Genomic DNA, 16,128 nt, shown 5'->3' with positions numbered 1-16,128 from the left:
CATACCTCATAGCGGAATACTATAAGTAAGATTATAGCACAATGCCCAACACACAGTTTGACAATAAATGGTAATTTAAAAAATAAACAAAATCCAGAAATTTCTCCCATCTCCCTTTTGTAGTGAGTTAAAGAGCTATGTAGATGATATCTAGGAAAAGAATATTAAAACCCAGAAAGTCTGAATTGTATTCTCGCCTCCACCACCCCTGCCACCTTTATTTATGGGACCTTGGGCCTAAACTTTCTCATGCTTAAAATGAAAAGGATGAATATATAGTCTGTCCTCTAGCTCTTGATTTCTGTAATTCTGGGATCACTGGCTCACTGGAGGTATAGCACAACCCAGATTTTAACAGGTTATGTGATCTTCTAGATGATACAGCAAACCAATGTAAAAAATAAAATTCAACTTTTCTTTACCAATATTCTTTTGTTATCATTGAGGCTGACCAGAAAGGGTGAAAAGTGCTTCATGTCATAAAAATAAGATGTTGCTTCTCTTGACCTGGTGATCAATGTGATTAGGATGAAAGTGAATTTAGTCACTATACGGACATGCTTTATTACAGTAGAACCAGCAAGGCAAATGTCTACAGAATTTAAATTTTCATAAATTACCATACCTTACCATTACCCTAGATGTCCTGTTCAGAGATTAAAATATCACTCTTCAAGTATAAGCCTTGTGAAATATTTATAGTTAAATATGGTTAAACACACCTGGGATGGCTTTAAAGCACTCTGGCTGCCTTCTCCCTCCCCCCAAAAATGTTCAGACTTTAGAGGGGGATAAATGAAAGCTAAAGCTAAGCGGTGGGTGTGCAATGTCTCATTTGCTTTGTCTATGTTTGTGTTTGTCTATGTGTGAAATCTCCCATTAAAAAAATTAACAGTATTTACTTGAAAAAAATCAGTGTTGTTCACCATATTAAAAAACTAAAGAAGAAAAAAACACAGATGGAGAAAAAGCATTTGGCAAAATCCAAGATCCACTCCTAATTTCAAAAAAGCTCTCGGTAAACTCAGGGAACTTCCTCAACCTGATAAAGGGCATCTGTGAAAAAATAAGAAGTTGAACAACAAAATTCACAACTCTTGCTCTTTAAATACATTGTTAAGACAAGGAAAAGACAAGTCACAGGCTGGAAAACAGTATTTGCAAATCACATATCCGAGAAATGACATTTATCTGAAATATATAAAGAACTCTCAAAACTTATTAAGAAAACTAACAAACCAATAAAAAAAATAGGCAAAAGATTTGAACAGACACTTCACCAAAGAAGATATATAGATGGTACATAAACACATGAAAAGATGAGCATTATCAGTCATTAAAGACATGCAGATTCAAACTACAAAGAAAAACCACTACACACTTAATAGAATGGCTAAAATAAAGACTGCCAACACTGAGTGTTGACAAGGGTGAGGAGCATCTGGAACTCTTTCTGCTGGTGGGAGTGTAAAACGGCACAACCTCTTTGGAAAACAGTTTGGCAGTTTCTTAAAAAGTTAAACAGCCATTCTACTCTTAGGTATATACCCAAGGGAAAGAATGTTTGTGTCCACACAAAGACTTGTACGTGAATGCTCACAGCAGCTTTATTTATAAGTCAAAAACCAGAAACAACCCAAAGGCCACCAACATTTTAAAGATAGAAAACAACTGAGAAAAGTTACCTTGCTCAAAATTATACAGTGAATAAATGGCAAGAGCCAGAATTTTGTGTGTGTGTGTGTGTGAGGAAGATTTGCCCTGAGCTAACAACATTCATTGCCAATCTTCCTCTACTTTGTATGTGGGATGCCTCCAAAGCATGGCTGATGAGTGGAGTAGGTCTGTACCCAGGATCTGAACCTGCAAACCCAGGCTGCCAAAGCAGAGGTCCTGGAACTTTAACCATTCAGCCACAGGGCCGGCCCCAAGGGCCAGAATTTAAATGCAGGTCTAAAGGTCTACAAAGCCCAGTGCTCTTTCTTCTAGACAGAACTATACTAGATATATTTCAGAATTATAGCATAATAAATGCTCAGATATCAAACTGATACCAACTAGGCCACAAAAGTCTGCTCCTAAGTCTAGAGAGATAAGGAGCTAGCTAAGAAGACTTGACTCAAAAGTTAGGAGAGTCAGGGGGACAGATGGGGAGAGGGGGAAACAAGTGATCTGCCAGCTGAAAGGTCTGTGCAAAACTATCCTCCAAGAAATTACAGAGCACATCAGCCCTTTAACCTCCTCAGCCAAAATTCCATGGGTGTGCCACCCACTCTTCTTCCCAAAACATTAAATTAGGATTATTATCAGATGCAAGTTAAAAACAAAACAACACCCTAACTGTTGAGAGACTGCCCTAATAAGTTGAGAGACTGCCCACACTATCATGCAGCCGATGGCAAAAATTCTTTGCCATCAGGAGAGAAAAACCCAAAATACAAGGCAAATGTAGGAGTCAAGCAAGAATAGATTAATAAACAAACATAAATTGTGTTGTGATGAGCGGAAGAACTGAGGCAAAAGGACCAGAAATAATAAACCAGTGATTAAACAAGTTGGGAGACTAGCGCACTTTACCTAGCAAGGGCTATTTATCTTTCACAGGAAGAATAAACAAAAACCTATGCATTTAGGTGGGGTTTTTTTTGGCCGTGCACCTACAAGCCCAGGCAGCTGATATGCATATTTACAAAGGGTTTTCTCCCTTTGTCTTTCTTTTTTAAAAAAATTCTGTACAGGGAATTGTTACCCAAGGCATCATTGACTCATTCCGTACACATGCAGATACCATGAAAACCACTTTTAAGCACTCTTTTCTAGGATATAAATCATATTATCTCTAAACAAAGATTTCTCCTGTCCATTCTTGTGGGTAGCAATCAAAACACGCTACCAAGTCTCATGACTCATTCTTTTCCAAATCCCTATTTAACAACACTTCTAAATGTCATGACTTCCAAGGGCACCTTGCTAGGGTTTCTTTCTTTCTTTTTTTTTTTTTTTTTTAAAGATTGGCACCTCGGCTAACAACTGTTGCCAATCTTTTCTTTTTTTCTTTTTCTCCCCAAATCCCCTGGGTACATAGTTGCATATTTTAGTTGTGGGTCCTTCTAGTTGTGGCATGTGGGACACCACCTCAGCATGGCCTGATGAGCCGTGCCATGTCCACGCCCAGGATCTGAACCGATGAAACCCTGCGCCGCCAAAGCGGAGCGTGCAAACTTAATCACTTGGCCACAGGGCTGGCCCCTAGCTAGGGTTTGTTTTCTTTTTCTTTTTTTTTTTTTTGAGGAAGATTAGCCCTGAGCTAACTACTGCCAATCCTCCTCTTTTTGCTGAGGAAGACTGGCCCTGAGCTAACATCCATGCCCATCTTTCTCTGCTTTATACGTGGGACACCTACCACAGCATGGCTTGCCAAGCGGTGCCATGTCTGCACCTGAGATCCAAACCGGCGAACCCCGGGCCGCCGAGAAGCAGAATGTGCGAACTTAACCACTGCGCCACCAGGCCGGCCCCTAGCTAGGGTTTCTGACTGATTGCCTGGCTGCCACTGGACACAGCCCCCATTTTTTTACTTCTCACCTCCCCAGGTGGCAAGGACTTTAAGAAGCTTATCAAAACTAGTTTTCAAAAGTAGTTGGAGGGCCCTGAGTCTCTAGTCAAGGCAGTTACACCCAATTAGTTCTGGATCCATTATTAATTCACTCTATTTCAATACTGCTCTCAAACCTGAAAAACAATATAGAGTAAAAGGATTCCAAAACTTCAACAAATATGAAAAATTCTGGGGTATGGCACATTCCATAACAAAGCTCCAAAAGCTCTTCCAAGCCATGCCAGTTACAGCCAAAGGAAAAGTTCCCATACAGACTCAAGCAGCCGGATCACACCCAAGCTTCGTTCTAATTCTCTCTCTCTCTGGGTTAAATTACACCATATGCAGCATGTTAGATTAATCTTTAAGACTACTTTAAGCATGGGTTCAAACTAACTGCCTATTCAACAACCTTGGGCTGCTCCATGTTGTAAACTGGGCAATTTAAGAAAAGACAATGTTTAAAATACAGTATTTAGAATCACAGGGCCTTGCTCAAAATTCTGGCTGCTACCTAGGAGTTCTGTTTCCTGAGAAAATAATTTAGTCCCTTTGTGCATCAGTTGCCTTACTGATATCAGATTACCACAGCCTACACATCACAGGACTGTTGTGAAGAATAATCTGTGTATGAAAGCTACTGTAAACTATTAACTGTTACGTAATCATTCTTCTGAAATAATATTCTTCAATGAATTACTTTGATAAAAACTTAAATTTTAATCAAACTCCTTCAGTTAAATTATTTTTAAAAGCATTAACTCATCAACTCTTACTGTATTTTAAAAATCTAGCAACTTAGATGTCAATCAAAATTGTATCTTTGGGACACGGACAATAGAAATTTAATATATCTTTCTCTGAAAGTCTGTCTGTAATTCTGCATTACCTCCCACTATTCAAGGAACAGAAAGGGTTTACCTAACTCTGAAGTCACTCTGCTGAGATATCTAATTCTAAGTGACTCACTGCCTTGCTTTCACTTTGAAATTCAAAGTATGTTCATGACACAGTATTGAAAGTATCACTTTTAAACTAAAATAAACTTATAGTTTTTCACTGCATTATTTTCCGAAACTTAATTTTAACAATACCTAATAGTAATGACTTTATTTACCTACCTTTCTGACCTTTTGATAGGCACCATTTTTCACATATAGGATTTTCTTTCTTTTTCTCCAACCCTTTTCCCGATTCTAACCACTATTCTACTCACTACACAGAGACTTTGGGGCTGAAAACAAAACAAATCAAAAGACCTGACAGCTTATTAGGGTCTGGCAGTGTCCCCCTTGCAAGATCTAGACCCCATCAGGTCCTCTCCTAGTCTCCACAGCTACAAATTACCTGCACAATAGTATTTACTCTCTGTCTCAGTCTAGGCTCTCCATTTAGGAAAGCAACCAAGCTTCTAGGGTTTCACCAGAAAATAGTTCCTTCCAATCTAAGGGCCACCTTAGACCCAGCTTGGCTGAAGTGGCAGGACCTGGTGCACTACTACTCCAGAGGCTTGTCTCCACACCAGTGCTGCCTGAGGCAGAAAACCGGGCTCAGAAGATGTGGTCTAGTTGTAAGAGCAGCCCAAACTCCATCTCTCTAACATCTCTGGTCCTCTACCTTCTCCAGCTTCTCCAAGATGTGACAAGCTTTTTCACTCCCTTACCAACCATCTTGCCCTCGACCTAGGCACTATGGCCATTTTCCTCTCAATTCTTTCTCCCTTCACAGGAGACTACAAGTGGTCCTTCGACTGGCCATATGTTCAAAGATTCCTTGTTCCTGAATATTCTGGGTAAAGATATCGCCTGTAAAAACTTTAACAACTGAGAACAATAAGCAATTATTCTAATAAAATCTTCAACCAAATTATAAATATGCAAATAAACTATTTGTGCCTTCAAATGTCTAAAATTTTATTCCAAATTAAAACACAGTGGGAACTAAAAGAACCTTAAAAAACTTAATTACAAGCATTAGCAGCATCTGTAACTGTATTAATTCTGTAGGGTAATGTTCAACATCAGTATTTCCTTCTCTGTTCTTTAACCTTCCCTTACTCTTTACTCTTAACAACAATAACCAACACATAACAGTCACCTTTTACCAGGTCCTAAGTGCTTTATATGCCTTAATTCATGCAAGGCTCTAAATTCTACAAGGTAGGTAATACTTATTACGCCTATTTACAAATGACAAAACTTAGCCACAAAACGGTTAAGTGAGTTGCAGGAGTCTGTCCAAAGTGACAATGCCAAGACTGGAATAAAGCAGTCTGGCTCTAGAGTCTTGTCTATTAATTACTGTGCTATACTGCCTCTGATACCATCATTATTACGCTTACACTAAAACTGCTTGTAAACCACTAGAGGGCACAGACTGTGACCAGTCTTCACACAGCTATATCATGAGTACTGAGCAGAAGTCTTTAGGCTCCTGAAGGAATCACTGTTGAGCTCTTCGCAGGTATGCCCTCCCCTCTAGACTAAGCTCCTTAAAGGTCAACGATGGAACTGACATTATGGCTCATCCCTAAGAGTACAAACAAATAAGGTGAAATAAGATAAATAAAATAAAGTGAAATAAAGAAAAATGCAGAAGATCTTGTTCTGGACATTCCTAAACACCTGCTGAATGAATGTATCTTCTTTTCACAGAGACTTGACCCTAAATACAAGAACAAGAAGCCCCGTCTCAAGATAACCATCAGAGCCACCTCTCCAAGCCTAACTTTTCAAGAAATCAATAGGTGCCTTAAACAACTTTTTAAACTTACTAGTAGACAAGTAAGTGGCCTAAAGTAAAACATCAAACGAAATGTAAAACTTATCATTCACCACGAGTACTGATCCCCAAATGAGAGCTTTTTACTTTAAAAAAAAAAAATCCGGATTTAAAAAAGATAAATTTGTATATGGTTCATTCACTTTAAAAATTACTACCCTTTTTAGAGAATCCTTCTAAATAATACAATTCTCCTTACTTCACTCAAAACACCCAGAAATTTAAAAATTAAGCTTAATTTGGGCAAGGGAAACCACATCAGACAATGCTAAGGATTAAGGACACAGTTTTTAAAAGAGCGATTTCAAACTGTAGCCATCTCTGAATTACTTACACAGGCACTGGCCACAGCGAACCTCAGCATCAGGCAGGCCTTCTCCTAAACACACCACAAAGTCTACCATGGGTATCATTTCAACTCAGACCATTTCCAAATTATCCTCTGATGCTCAGAAAAGCACATACGAAAAGAACAATTCCTTTCTGAAAATATTCTGGAAACAACGTCAAAGTTTGATTTTTTTAAAACAAAAAAATCAACTTTTAAAATGTCAATATCTCCAAGAAAAGCTGAAATCTTAATATCTACGGAAGTCTGGGTGGTTTATGAACATCTGCATATAAGAATTATGCTCTCTAAATCTAGTTAACTCCCGCCAAAGCCACACCTTCTTACCTTCCTGTAATCCACAAATCAGCTGGACTGGGGACAGGTAGAGGCTGCTAAGAGCTACAGTGAAATCACAGGTAGTCACGTCCACACGGCCAGAAACGGGGCGGCCAGCCCGCGGGCTCGCAGGGACCGGGCCCCGCAGCCGGCCGCCGGGGAGCAACCCTCAGAAGCACACCTGCCCTCCTCAGGGCCTCTTCCTTCCTCGGGGGAGGGGGGGCGGTCCGCGGAAGGCGCTCGAAGGGAAAAACACACCCCAAATCCCCATTTCAAATTTCTGCCCACCAGTTCCTTCCTCACAAGGGCGCCGGGCAGCTCCCGAGCCCACAGAGATGCCGCGGGATGCGGGCGGCGGGCGAGGGGCAGAGCCCGAGCCCGGCATTACGCAGGGCGCCTCTCCCGCAGCGGGACCTGGCCACGCCGTTCCCTCCAGGAAGCGCGATTTCCCCTCAAAATCGCCCCCGGCCGGCCCCCGGCCACGCCTCGCCAGCCCGGCCCCCGGCTGGGCCTCAGGCCGCCGCCGCCCGCCCTCCTCCCCGGTCGCTCCCGGGGCCGCCGGTGACGGCGCGGCGGGCGCACTCACATCCGTCCGCGTCCTCCTGCAGATCCTCCTGGAGCAGCGAGAGGTCTGCGCCGAGGGGAGAGAAGAAAGGCCGGGTCAGCGCCCCGGAGCCGCGCCCCGCCCCGCCGCCCGCCCTCCCTCCCCGCGCCGGGACCCCGCGCTGGCCTCGGCCGGGCCGCCCCTCGGGGCGGCGGCCGCCGCCGGAGAGCAGGGGCACGTACCCGCCATCTTGTGGTCGCCCCCTCCTCCGCGGCCGCCGGGGATCCGGGGCTACATGGAGCGGCGCGAGCCGGGGAGCCGGTGGACGCGCGCGGGAGGGGCGGCGGGGAGGAGGCCGGGCCGCGGGGGCGCGCGCGGGGCGGGCCGAGGGCCCAGGCCTGGCCGCGCGGGAGCCGCTCCCGGACGCCGGGGGCGGGCGGGCGCCGCGGGCCCCGGCCTCGCCCCGCCTCGCCGGCCGCTCCGCGCGGCTCGGGGGCGGCGGGCGCCTGCTCCTCGGTCTCGCTCCCGGCCCGGCCCGGCGGCGCGCGCTCACAGCCTCGGCCGGAGGGCCCTCACGCCGAGCGCCGCGGACGGGGGCGCGCTGGCTGCCGCCCGCCGGGCCCCTCGGCGTGTGCCCGGCGCCGGGCGGGCGGGGCTCGCGGCCCGCCGCTTTATTGGGTCACCGGCCTCGCCCCGCGCCCCCTCCCCAGGCTGCACGTACGGCGGCGGCGGTCCGAGGCGGCGGCGGCCCGGGGGCCCACCCTCCGGGGAGGAAGCGCCGCCTCCCCGCGCGCCGGGCCCTAGCGAAGCGGCTGGTGACAAAGCCCGGGCGGCGGCGCGGTCGTCGAGCCGCAGCCCTGCGTTCGGCCCGCTTTCACACGGGCCCGTTCCGGCCTCAGGCTCGGGTCGTTGCCCCCAAGGCCTGCCAGTGCCGAGCTGAGCGGACGCCGAGCGCTCCCGCGCGGGCGTGGGCCGGCCTGGCCGCGGTCTCGATGCTGCCGTGCACCTGGGCGGGGGACCCTTTCGTCAGGTGAAGGACGGTACCTGCCTTTCAGGATTGTTGGGGTTAGTGGGGAATGAAGGAACCCCTCACAGTACTTGATCTCTAGGAGGTACTTGACGAAGGGTGTCTGTGATTAGTTTTTGGTGTTTAAATAATCTTGGTAGCATTTGAGGTGCTCAACTGACCTCTGTATCGCTTTCTTATTCCCATTTTTTACAGGTGGTAGGTGATCAGCACAAGCTTCCAAGTGCAGAGCGGGGCCCCGGCCGGGTGTTCCAACGCCGGCTCACGCCGTCCAGTCTCGGTGACTCCCCTTCACCTCCAGCCGCACCCGAGGCCTCCGCAGGGGTGATCTGCTGAGGTGGAGAACACACCAGGGCTCGTCGGGGCCGTGCCGCCCTGGCGGTCTGGTCTCTTGGCTGGGAGAGGGAATTCGAAATTGGTAATTAGCTTGTCCTTTCTGGTTGTAGTCATAACCAAGGACACTATACTGGCGTGTAATGCCTTTGAAGAATCAGTCTAAGGAACTGGATCCTCTAAAATTCATAATTCTGTGTAATAATATAGGTTCTACATAGCCGTTCCAAAAACTGCCCTCTCAGATATCATGAGATGGAACGCGTATTGTATGATGTGTACATATTACATTTCTTAGAGTAATAATAATTGGAATGGAATCTATAACGCTAGGGGGGTGTCTAATTTTCTCAAATATTGAATAACTAAAACTATGGGTCAAACTGTCATGTGGTATTTCCCTCCTTCCCTTAGCAGAATGCCCTTAGGTGAATTCAGCTGACGCTAGCTCTAGACATACACGGAATCAGAAATTCGCAAACTGTGAACAGAAACCAGTCCCAGCTGACTCACTCCCCACAGTTTTGCTTGTCTGAGATACTCGTCTTGTTGATGCCTACCCTTCAGCAATTGTGGGAGGAAGGAAGAGTGAAGAGGATTTGCCTCTTGACACTAAATGATGATCTCGCAACAACACAAAAGCTACAGCGTGCCAACCATGCCTCAGCCACTGGACATAGAAAGACAAAGAAAGCTATCTGGTTGATTTACCTAGTAAGTCAGACTTAGAATTCTCAGTGCTCGTGATAAAGTAGAGCTTATGTACCAAATGCTAGCCTGGGATGTGGAATGGCTCACTCTGCCTTTGGTAGCTAGGCCTCAGTGGGTTTTATTTCCCTCTTCTCTGGGAAGGCAGCAAAGGAGGAGGGTCTGTGTAGTTTTGTCCGTATAGTTCAAGAGCTGTGCCTTTGGCTATCTTACCTGCATTACACGTTACAGCAGGTCCCTCTAGGCAGTACAGTGTTTAGACATTTCAGTGGGGATATCTTGCTTTATTCATGGTTCAGCTCGAGTACCTGTTTTTTGACATTTGATTTTCTCTCTCTCCTTTCTCAAAGATACGGTAAATGGTTTTTAAACCAGTATTGACTCTATAAAATGAACTCTGTTCCCTCCTTATAAAAAATGATATTTAAACAAAGAATAGCAATCATCATCCTATGTATCCTTACCCTGGTTTCACTTACAATGTCCCCTCTGGATGCTAGAAGCTGTGTATTGTCTAGTGGTCAGAACACAACACAAAGTCTGAATTCTCAACCAGCTCTGCCACTGAAATCTGTAAAATAGAGTGTCATAAGTCAGTCTTTTAAAAAGTATTATCCAGGCCTGGCCCAGTGGCGCAGCAGTTCAGTGCACATTCCGCTTCAGTGGCCCAGGGTTCGGCCGTTCAGATCCCGGGTGCAGACATGGCACTGCTTGACAAGACGTGCTGTGGTAGGCGTCCCACATATAAAGTAGAGGAAGATGGGCATGGATGTTAGCTCAGGACCAGTTTTCCTCAGCAAAAAAAAAAAGACGATTGGCAGCAGATGTTAGCTCAGGGCTAATCTTCCTCAAAAAAAAAAAAAAGTATTATCTCTTTTTCTTCACATCAGCTAAGGATACATTTACTCACACCATCCTAGGAAAAAAAGAAAACAGAGAATGAATGAAAGAATGGAGGGAAAAATAGCTACAAACTGAGCCCCTTCCAGAGTTATCCCTATTCAGGCTGGTTTTTCTCCACTGAAAAGAGTTGAAGGCTGCCCATAGGGTGCAACAGAACATGAGCTCTGTTCCACAGCTGGCCGCGGCTGCAAGTTTCTTAGCATAGGCTTGTTCAGAACGGAACAGTGCATGGTGTTAGAACCACCACTGTACACCGGGCATAAAGGAAAATAAACCCTCTGTTTCTTATCCACCATGTTAGGTACTCCAGTGCTTTTCACAGTGCTCCAGATTAGTGGAGCCAAAAGGATTCTCCACTGAGAAATTTTGTACTTATTCCAGCCAAGTTATTCCACCACATCCTATACAATTTGTTCTGTGCATTTTAACTTCATTAGAAAAACTACAATGTGAACATAGTGAGCGTTAAATGGATTAAAATGGCAATGTTAATTTTCTTTATGCCTTTCTCTTAAAAAGCAGAAAGCATTAGTTACAATCACATTTAAAGCAAGGTGGAATAGCCTACCCCAACGTCTGGCAGAGTTTGTACTGAGGAAACATTTATTATTCTGAATCTGAATGGATGAGTCAAGTTGAACCAGGAAAAAGCCATAAGCAAACCACATATTCAAACCCAGATAACCTAGTGATTAAACCATTAGACTGTGTCTTGATTCCAAGGTCCTTTCACACTGCCACTGGCCTATGGTTCTATGATTCAAGAGTAATTGCTTTCAGTCTAATTTCACTTCTGTGTAACTCATAACAAGATTGCTTGTGTTCCTGGTCCTCGATTCCTTCATTTAGGAAGAAAAATATTAGCACAATGACACAATATAATTCATACGCTAGATAGCTAATACATTTTTTAACTTTTTTTAAATAATTACAGATTCACAGGAAGTTGCAAAAAATGTACAGGAAGTTGCAAAACATGTACAGGGAGGTCCAGTGTACTCTTCACCCAGTTTCCCCCAATGGTAGTATGGTATCTTTTGAAACATTTTTCGGATATATGTCCCAGGCATTATGCTAAATGTTTTTGTGTACTTTCTGATTCAAACCTTAAAACAATGCTGTGAAGTAAGTATTGATATTTCCATTTTAAAAATAAAGGAACCCAAAGCTCGAAGAGGTTCAGTATTTTGACAAAAAGACAGCAAGAAATAGTGGAGTTGGAATTTAAACGTTGGAATCCTGATTCTAAATAATGGTAATAGCCTTTGTATATCATCACATTCATGACTTTTCCAACAAAATTGTCCCATGGTCAATTTATCTGGCATCAAGAAAGCCTCTGTCCTTTTATATGTACAATCTTGGTATCATCTTTAATTCCAATTAGGCTTCTCTCTCTATTTCCTGCTGATTTTCCCATTGAAACATTTTGAGTCACCTTTTCACTTTTTTCTCACTTAACATCCTGATCAAGGTATTAACCACTTCAAAACCATATTAGCAACTTTCTAACTAGCTTTGAGTTTAATAGCTTTCAGTTTATTCTGGCCATGGATGCAAAAATTGTTTTTCTTGTGTAATATTTTGCTCGTGTGAATTCTGTGAAAATCCCAAGCACGTGCCTTAGTATTTTCTTCCCACCAATGCCCTCCACTTCCTTAGCAACTGTTTACCATCATTTAACTCCTCTGTTTTAAGCCAAGTCATCCAGAGTTAAGACAATCTTTTTCTTTTATTTATTTTTTTATTTTTATTTTTTAAAGATTTTATTTTTTTCCTTTTTCTCCCCAAAGCCCCCCAGTACATAGTTGTATATTCCTCGTTGTGGGTCCTTCTAGTTGTGGCATGTGGGACGCTGCCTCAGCGTGGTTTGATGAGCAGTGCCATGTCCGCACCCAGGATTCGAACCAACAAAACACTGGGCCACCGGCAGCGGAGCACGTGACCTTAACCACTCGGCCACGGGGCCAGCCCCGAGATAAGATAATCTTGATCTCAGGTGCCAACTCATTTCTCCCTCAAACCATGTTCTTGTTTTTTCTGTGTTTTGTTGTTGTTGCTGCTGTTGGTAGGGGGAGGAGATTCTACATCTTGGTAACACTGATTCTTTTTGATTTTTCCTATTATAAAAATACATGTTTTTGTAAAAACCCAAAAAAGTATACAGAAAAATTAAAATTGCCCCAAATCCCCCAATTCAGAGATTATGCCAAAGAACATTAGTGTGTCTTTAACTCCTTCTTTAAACTTTCAAAGTCCTACATAAAAATTTTTAAACATCTTTACTGAGATATAAATCACTGGTTTTTAGAATATTCAGAGTTGTGCCGCCATCACCACATCTAATTTGAGAAAATTTTCATCACCCTCCAAAGAAACATGCCTGTTAGCAGTCATTCATCGTTACTGCCCACACACACCCCTAGCCCGAGGAAACCACTAATCTATTTTCTCTCTGTATGGATTTGCCTGTTCTGGACATTAAATATAAATTGATTCATACAACATGTGGTCTTTTTTGTCTGGCTTCTTTCACTTAGCATAATGTTTTCAAGTTTCATCTATGTTGTAGCATGTATTTCATTCCTGTTAATTGATAAAAAGTACTTCATTGTACATTTACGCAACATTTTATTTACCCACTCATCAGTTGGACTTTTGGGGTGTTTCAAATTTTTAGTTATTATGAATAGTGTTGCTGTAAACATTCATGTACAAATTTTTGTGTAGATGTATGCTTTCAATTCTCTGGGGTATGTACCTAGGAGTGGAATTGCTGGACCATATGGTAACTCTATCTTTAATATTTTGAGGAATTGCCAACTTTTGCGCGAAACAGCCACACCATTTTATATTCCAACTGGTAATGTATGAGCGTTCCAATTTTTCCACATCCTCCTACATAAAATGTGCCTCTTCCAAAGCTCTCATTCACATATGATGTGATTGTATATGTGGAAAATACAAGAATCTACAAATAAACTATTAAAATTAAGAGGTAAATTTAGCAAAATCACTGGATACAAGGTCAATTCTACATCAGTAGATCAGCACTCAATAATTATACGTAGAATTTTAAAATTTAATGCCGGGGCCAGCCCCATGGCCAAGTGGTTAAGCTCACACGCTCTGCTTTGGTGGCCAGGGGTTTCACCAGTTGGGATCCTGGGCACAGACAAAGCACCACTTGTCAGGCCATGCTGAGGCGGCGTCCCACACAGCAGAGCCAGAAGGACCTAAAACTAGAATATACAACTATGTACTGGGGGGCTTTGGGGAGAAGAAGAAGAAGAAGAAGAAAAAGATTGGCAACAGATGTTAGCTCAGGTGCCAATCTTTCAATAAATAAATAATAAAATGTAATGCTATTTACAATAGCCTTTAAATTCAAATCCTAGGAATGAATGTAATGAAAGGTGTGCAGGGCCTTTATAGAAAAGTAGAAAAATTATTGAGATAAATTAATTTGTTAAATTCTTAAGTAAAATGTAAGGCTACATGAAGAGCATGGATTAGAAAATTCAATGTCATGATGTCACTTGTCTTCTAAATTGATTTATACATTCAATTAATTCCCAACGAAAATCTGAGCAGTTTTTTAGCATGTGTGGATATCAACAATCTAATTCTAAATGTTCTAAATGTCTGTGGAAATGCAAAGGGCCAAGGTAAGAATAGCCAATAATTTTAAAGACAACAAGAAAATGAGAGGAACTTACTCCATTGGATATCCAGACTTATATCAAAGCTACAATAACTAAGACAGTGTAGTGTTGGAGTGAATATAAACAAATAGACTGATAAAATGAAGAGTTCAGAAACAGACCCACACATATACAGATGCCTGATTTACGAGAGCAGTGGAGACATGACAGGAAGAGAAAGACAAAAGTAGGACTGTTGAGCTGCGAGAGAAAGCCCAAGCTGGGTCAGCTGGAATGCCATATGTGGAAAAAAATGAAACTGGATCCCTACCTCACTCTATATACAAAAATCAACTCCAGAGGGGTTGAAATACAAATGTAAAATATAAAACAATAAAGCTTCAAAAGATAACAGGAAAATATCTTGGCCTTGGGGTAGGAAATGCTTTCACTACAGACACACTAACACCACATATGAGGGAAAAAGATAAAGTGGACTGTATCAGAAGTTCTGCTATTCAAACACACTATTGAGAGAGCCAAAACACAAGCCATAAAGTGGAAGATAATTGCAACACAGATAACTGAAAAGGGTTTCTATTCAAAATATGCAAAGAACTACAAATCAATAAGAGAAGGACAAACCATATAAAAATGGGCAATATAAATGAACACAGTTCATAAAAAAGCATATCCACATGGCTAATAAACACATGAAAAGGTGCTCAATCTCATTTCTCATCAGGGAAATATAAATTAAAACCATGGTGAGGTACCATAACACACCCACTGGAATAGCAAAACATTTAAAAGAATACCAAGTGTTGTGGAGGATGTAGAGTCTATTATTTTCTATTGATGCTGTAACAATTATTACAAATTAGTGGCTTAAAGCAACTCAAATTTATTATCTTACAGTTCTGTGGGTCTGAAGTTCATCACAGGTCTCAAGGGGCTAATATCAAGGTTTCAGCAGGGCTGTGTTCCTTTCTGGGGAGAAGAGAATGCGTTTCCTTGCCTTTTCTAGCTTCTAGCGATTGCCATGTTCCTCTGTTCTTGTCCTTCTTCCTTCATCTTCACAGTAGCCGTGTTGCATCTCTATGACCATCCCTCCACAGTCACATCTCCCTCTAACTCCCTTCTTCCTCTCTCTTCTACATTTAAGGACTCATGTGATGACACTGGGCCCACTGCTTTTTTTTTTTTTTAAAGATGTTATTTTTCCTTTTTCTCCCAAAGCCTCCCAGTACATAGTTGTGTATTTTCAGTTGTGGGTCCTTCTAGTTGTGGCATGTGGGATGCCGCCTCAGCATGGCTTGATGAATGGTGCCATGTCCACACCCAGAATTCAAACTGGTGAGATCCTGGGCCACGAAAGCAGAACGTGCGAACTTAACCATTGGGCCACCGGGCCGGCCCCATGGGCCCACTTCTGTAATCCAGGACTATCTCTCTATGTCAAGATCCTTAATTTAATCATAGCTGCCAAGTCCCTTTTGCCGTGTAAAGTAACATATTCATAGGTTCTGGGAATTAGGATATGAATGTCTTTGGGGGGGGAGGCATTATTCTGCCTACCGCATAAAGCAACACAACTTTCATACAATGCTCTTGGGAACGTAAATTGGTACAACTACTTTAGAAAATAAGCGGCAGTATTTACCAAAGCCAAACACAGCAGAACGCATGAGCCCGCAATCCAACTCCAAAAGTCACGTAAATATTGACATTATTTGTAAAAAACCCAAACTAGAAAAAATCCAAGTGTCCATCAACATTTAGAATGGAAAAATAGAATTCTAGTCTATTCATATTATGGAAAACAATGTAGCAAAGAAAATGAATGAACTACTGAGATACACTATTCAATGAATGACTCTCATAGACATGACATTAACTGGAAGAAGCCAGACACTGAAGAAT

The 16,128-nt window shown here is 42.9% G+C and overlaps 1 protein-coding gene across 6 annotated transcripts in view; it reads right to left on the bottom strand.

Annotated features, from left to right (window-relative positions):
• The window catches only part of PPP4R1 (protein phosphatase 4 regulatory subunit 1), a 75,622-nt gene extending 67,648 nt beyond the window's left edge, over positions 1–7,974 (bottom strand). For 2 of the 6 annotated variants that reach the window (XM_044773443.2, XM_044773444.2), the window contains exons 1-3: positions 7,833–7,974; positions 7,633–7,677; positions 7,056–7,109 (exon numbers count right to left, since the gene is read on the bottom strand). In XM_044773443.2, coding sequence (XP_044629378.2) covers positions 7,056–7,109; positions 7,633–7,677; positions 7,833–7,839 — 106 coding nt within the window. In that variant the 5' untranslated portion in view covers positions 7,840–7,974. The remainder of the gene's footprint in view (positions 1–7,055; positions 7,110–7,632; positions 7,678–7,832) is intronic. The other 4 variants (XM_044773445.2, XM_044773447.2, XM_070513549.1 and 1 more) reach the window with 2 other exon arrangements.
• Between the last annotated feature and the right edge of the window lie 8,154 nt (positions 7,975–16,128).

This window comes from Equus asinus, chromosome 7 (genome assembly GCF_041296235.1).
Source record: "Equus asinus isolate D_3611 breed Donkey chromosome 7, EquAss-T2T_v2, whole genome shotgun sequence".
In the NCBI taxonomy this organism is placed as follows: Eukaryota; Metazoa; Chordata; class Mammalia; order Perissodactyla; family Equidae; genus Equus; species Equus asinus.
This window is presented reverse-complemented; position numbering and strand designations above follow the sequence as displayed.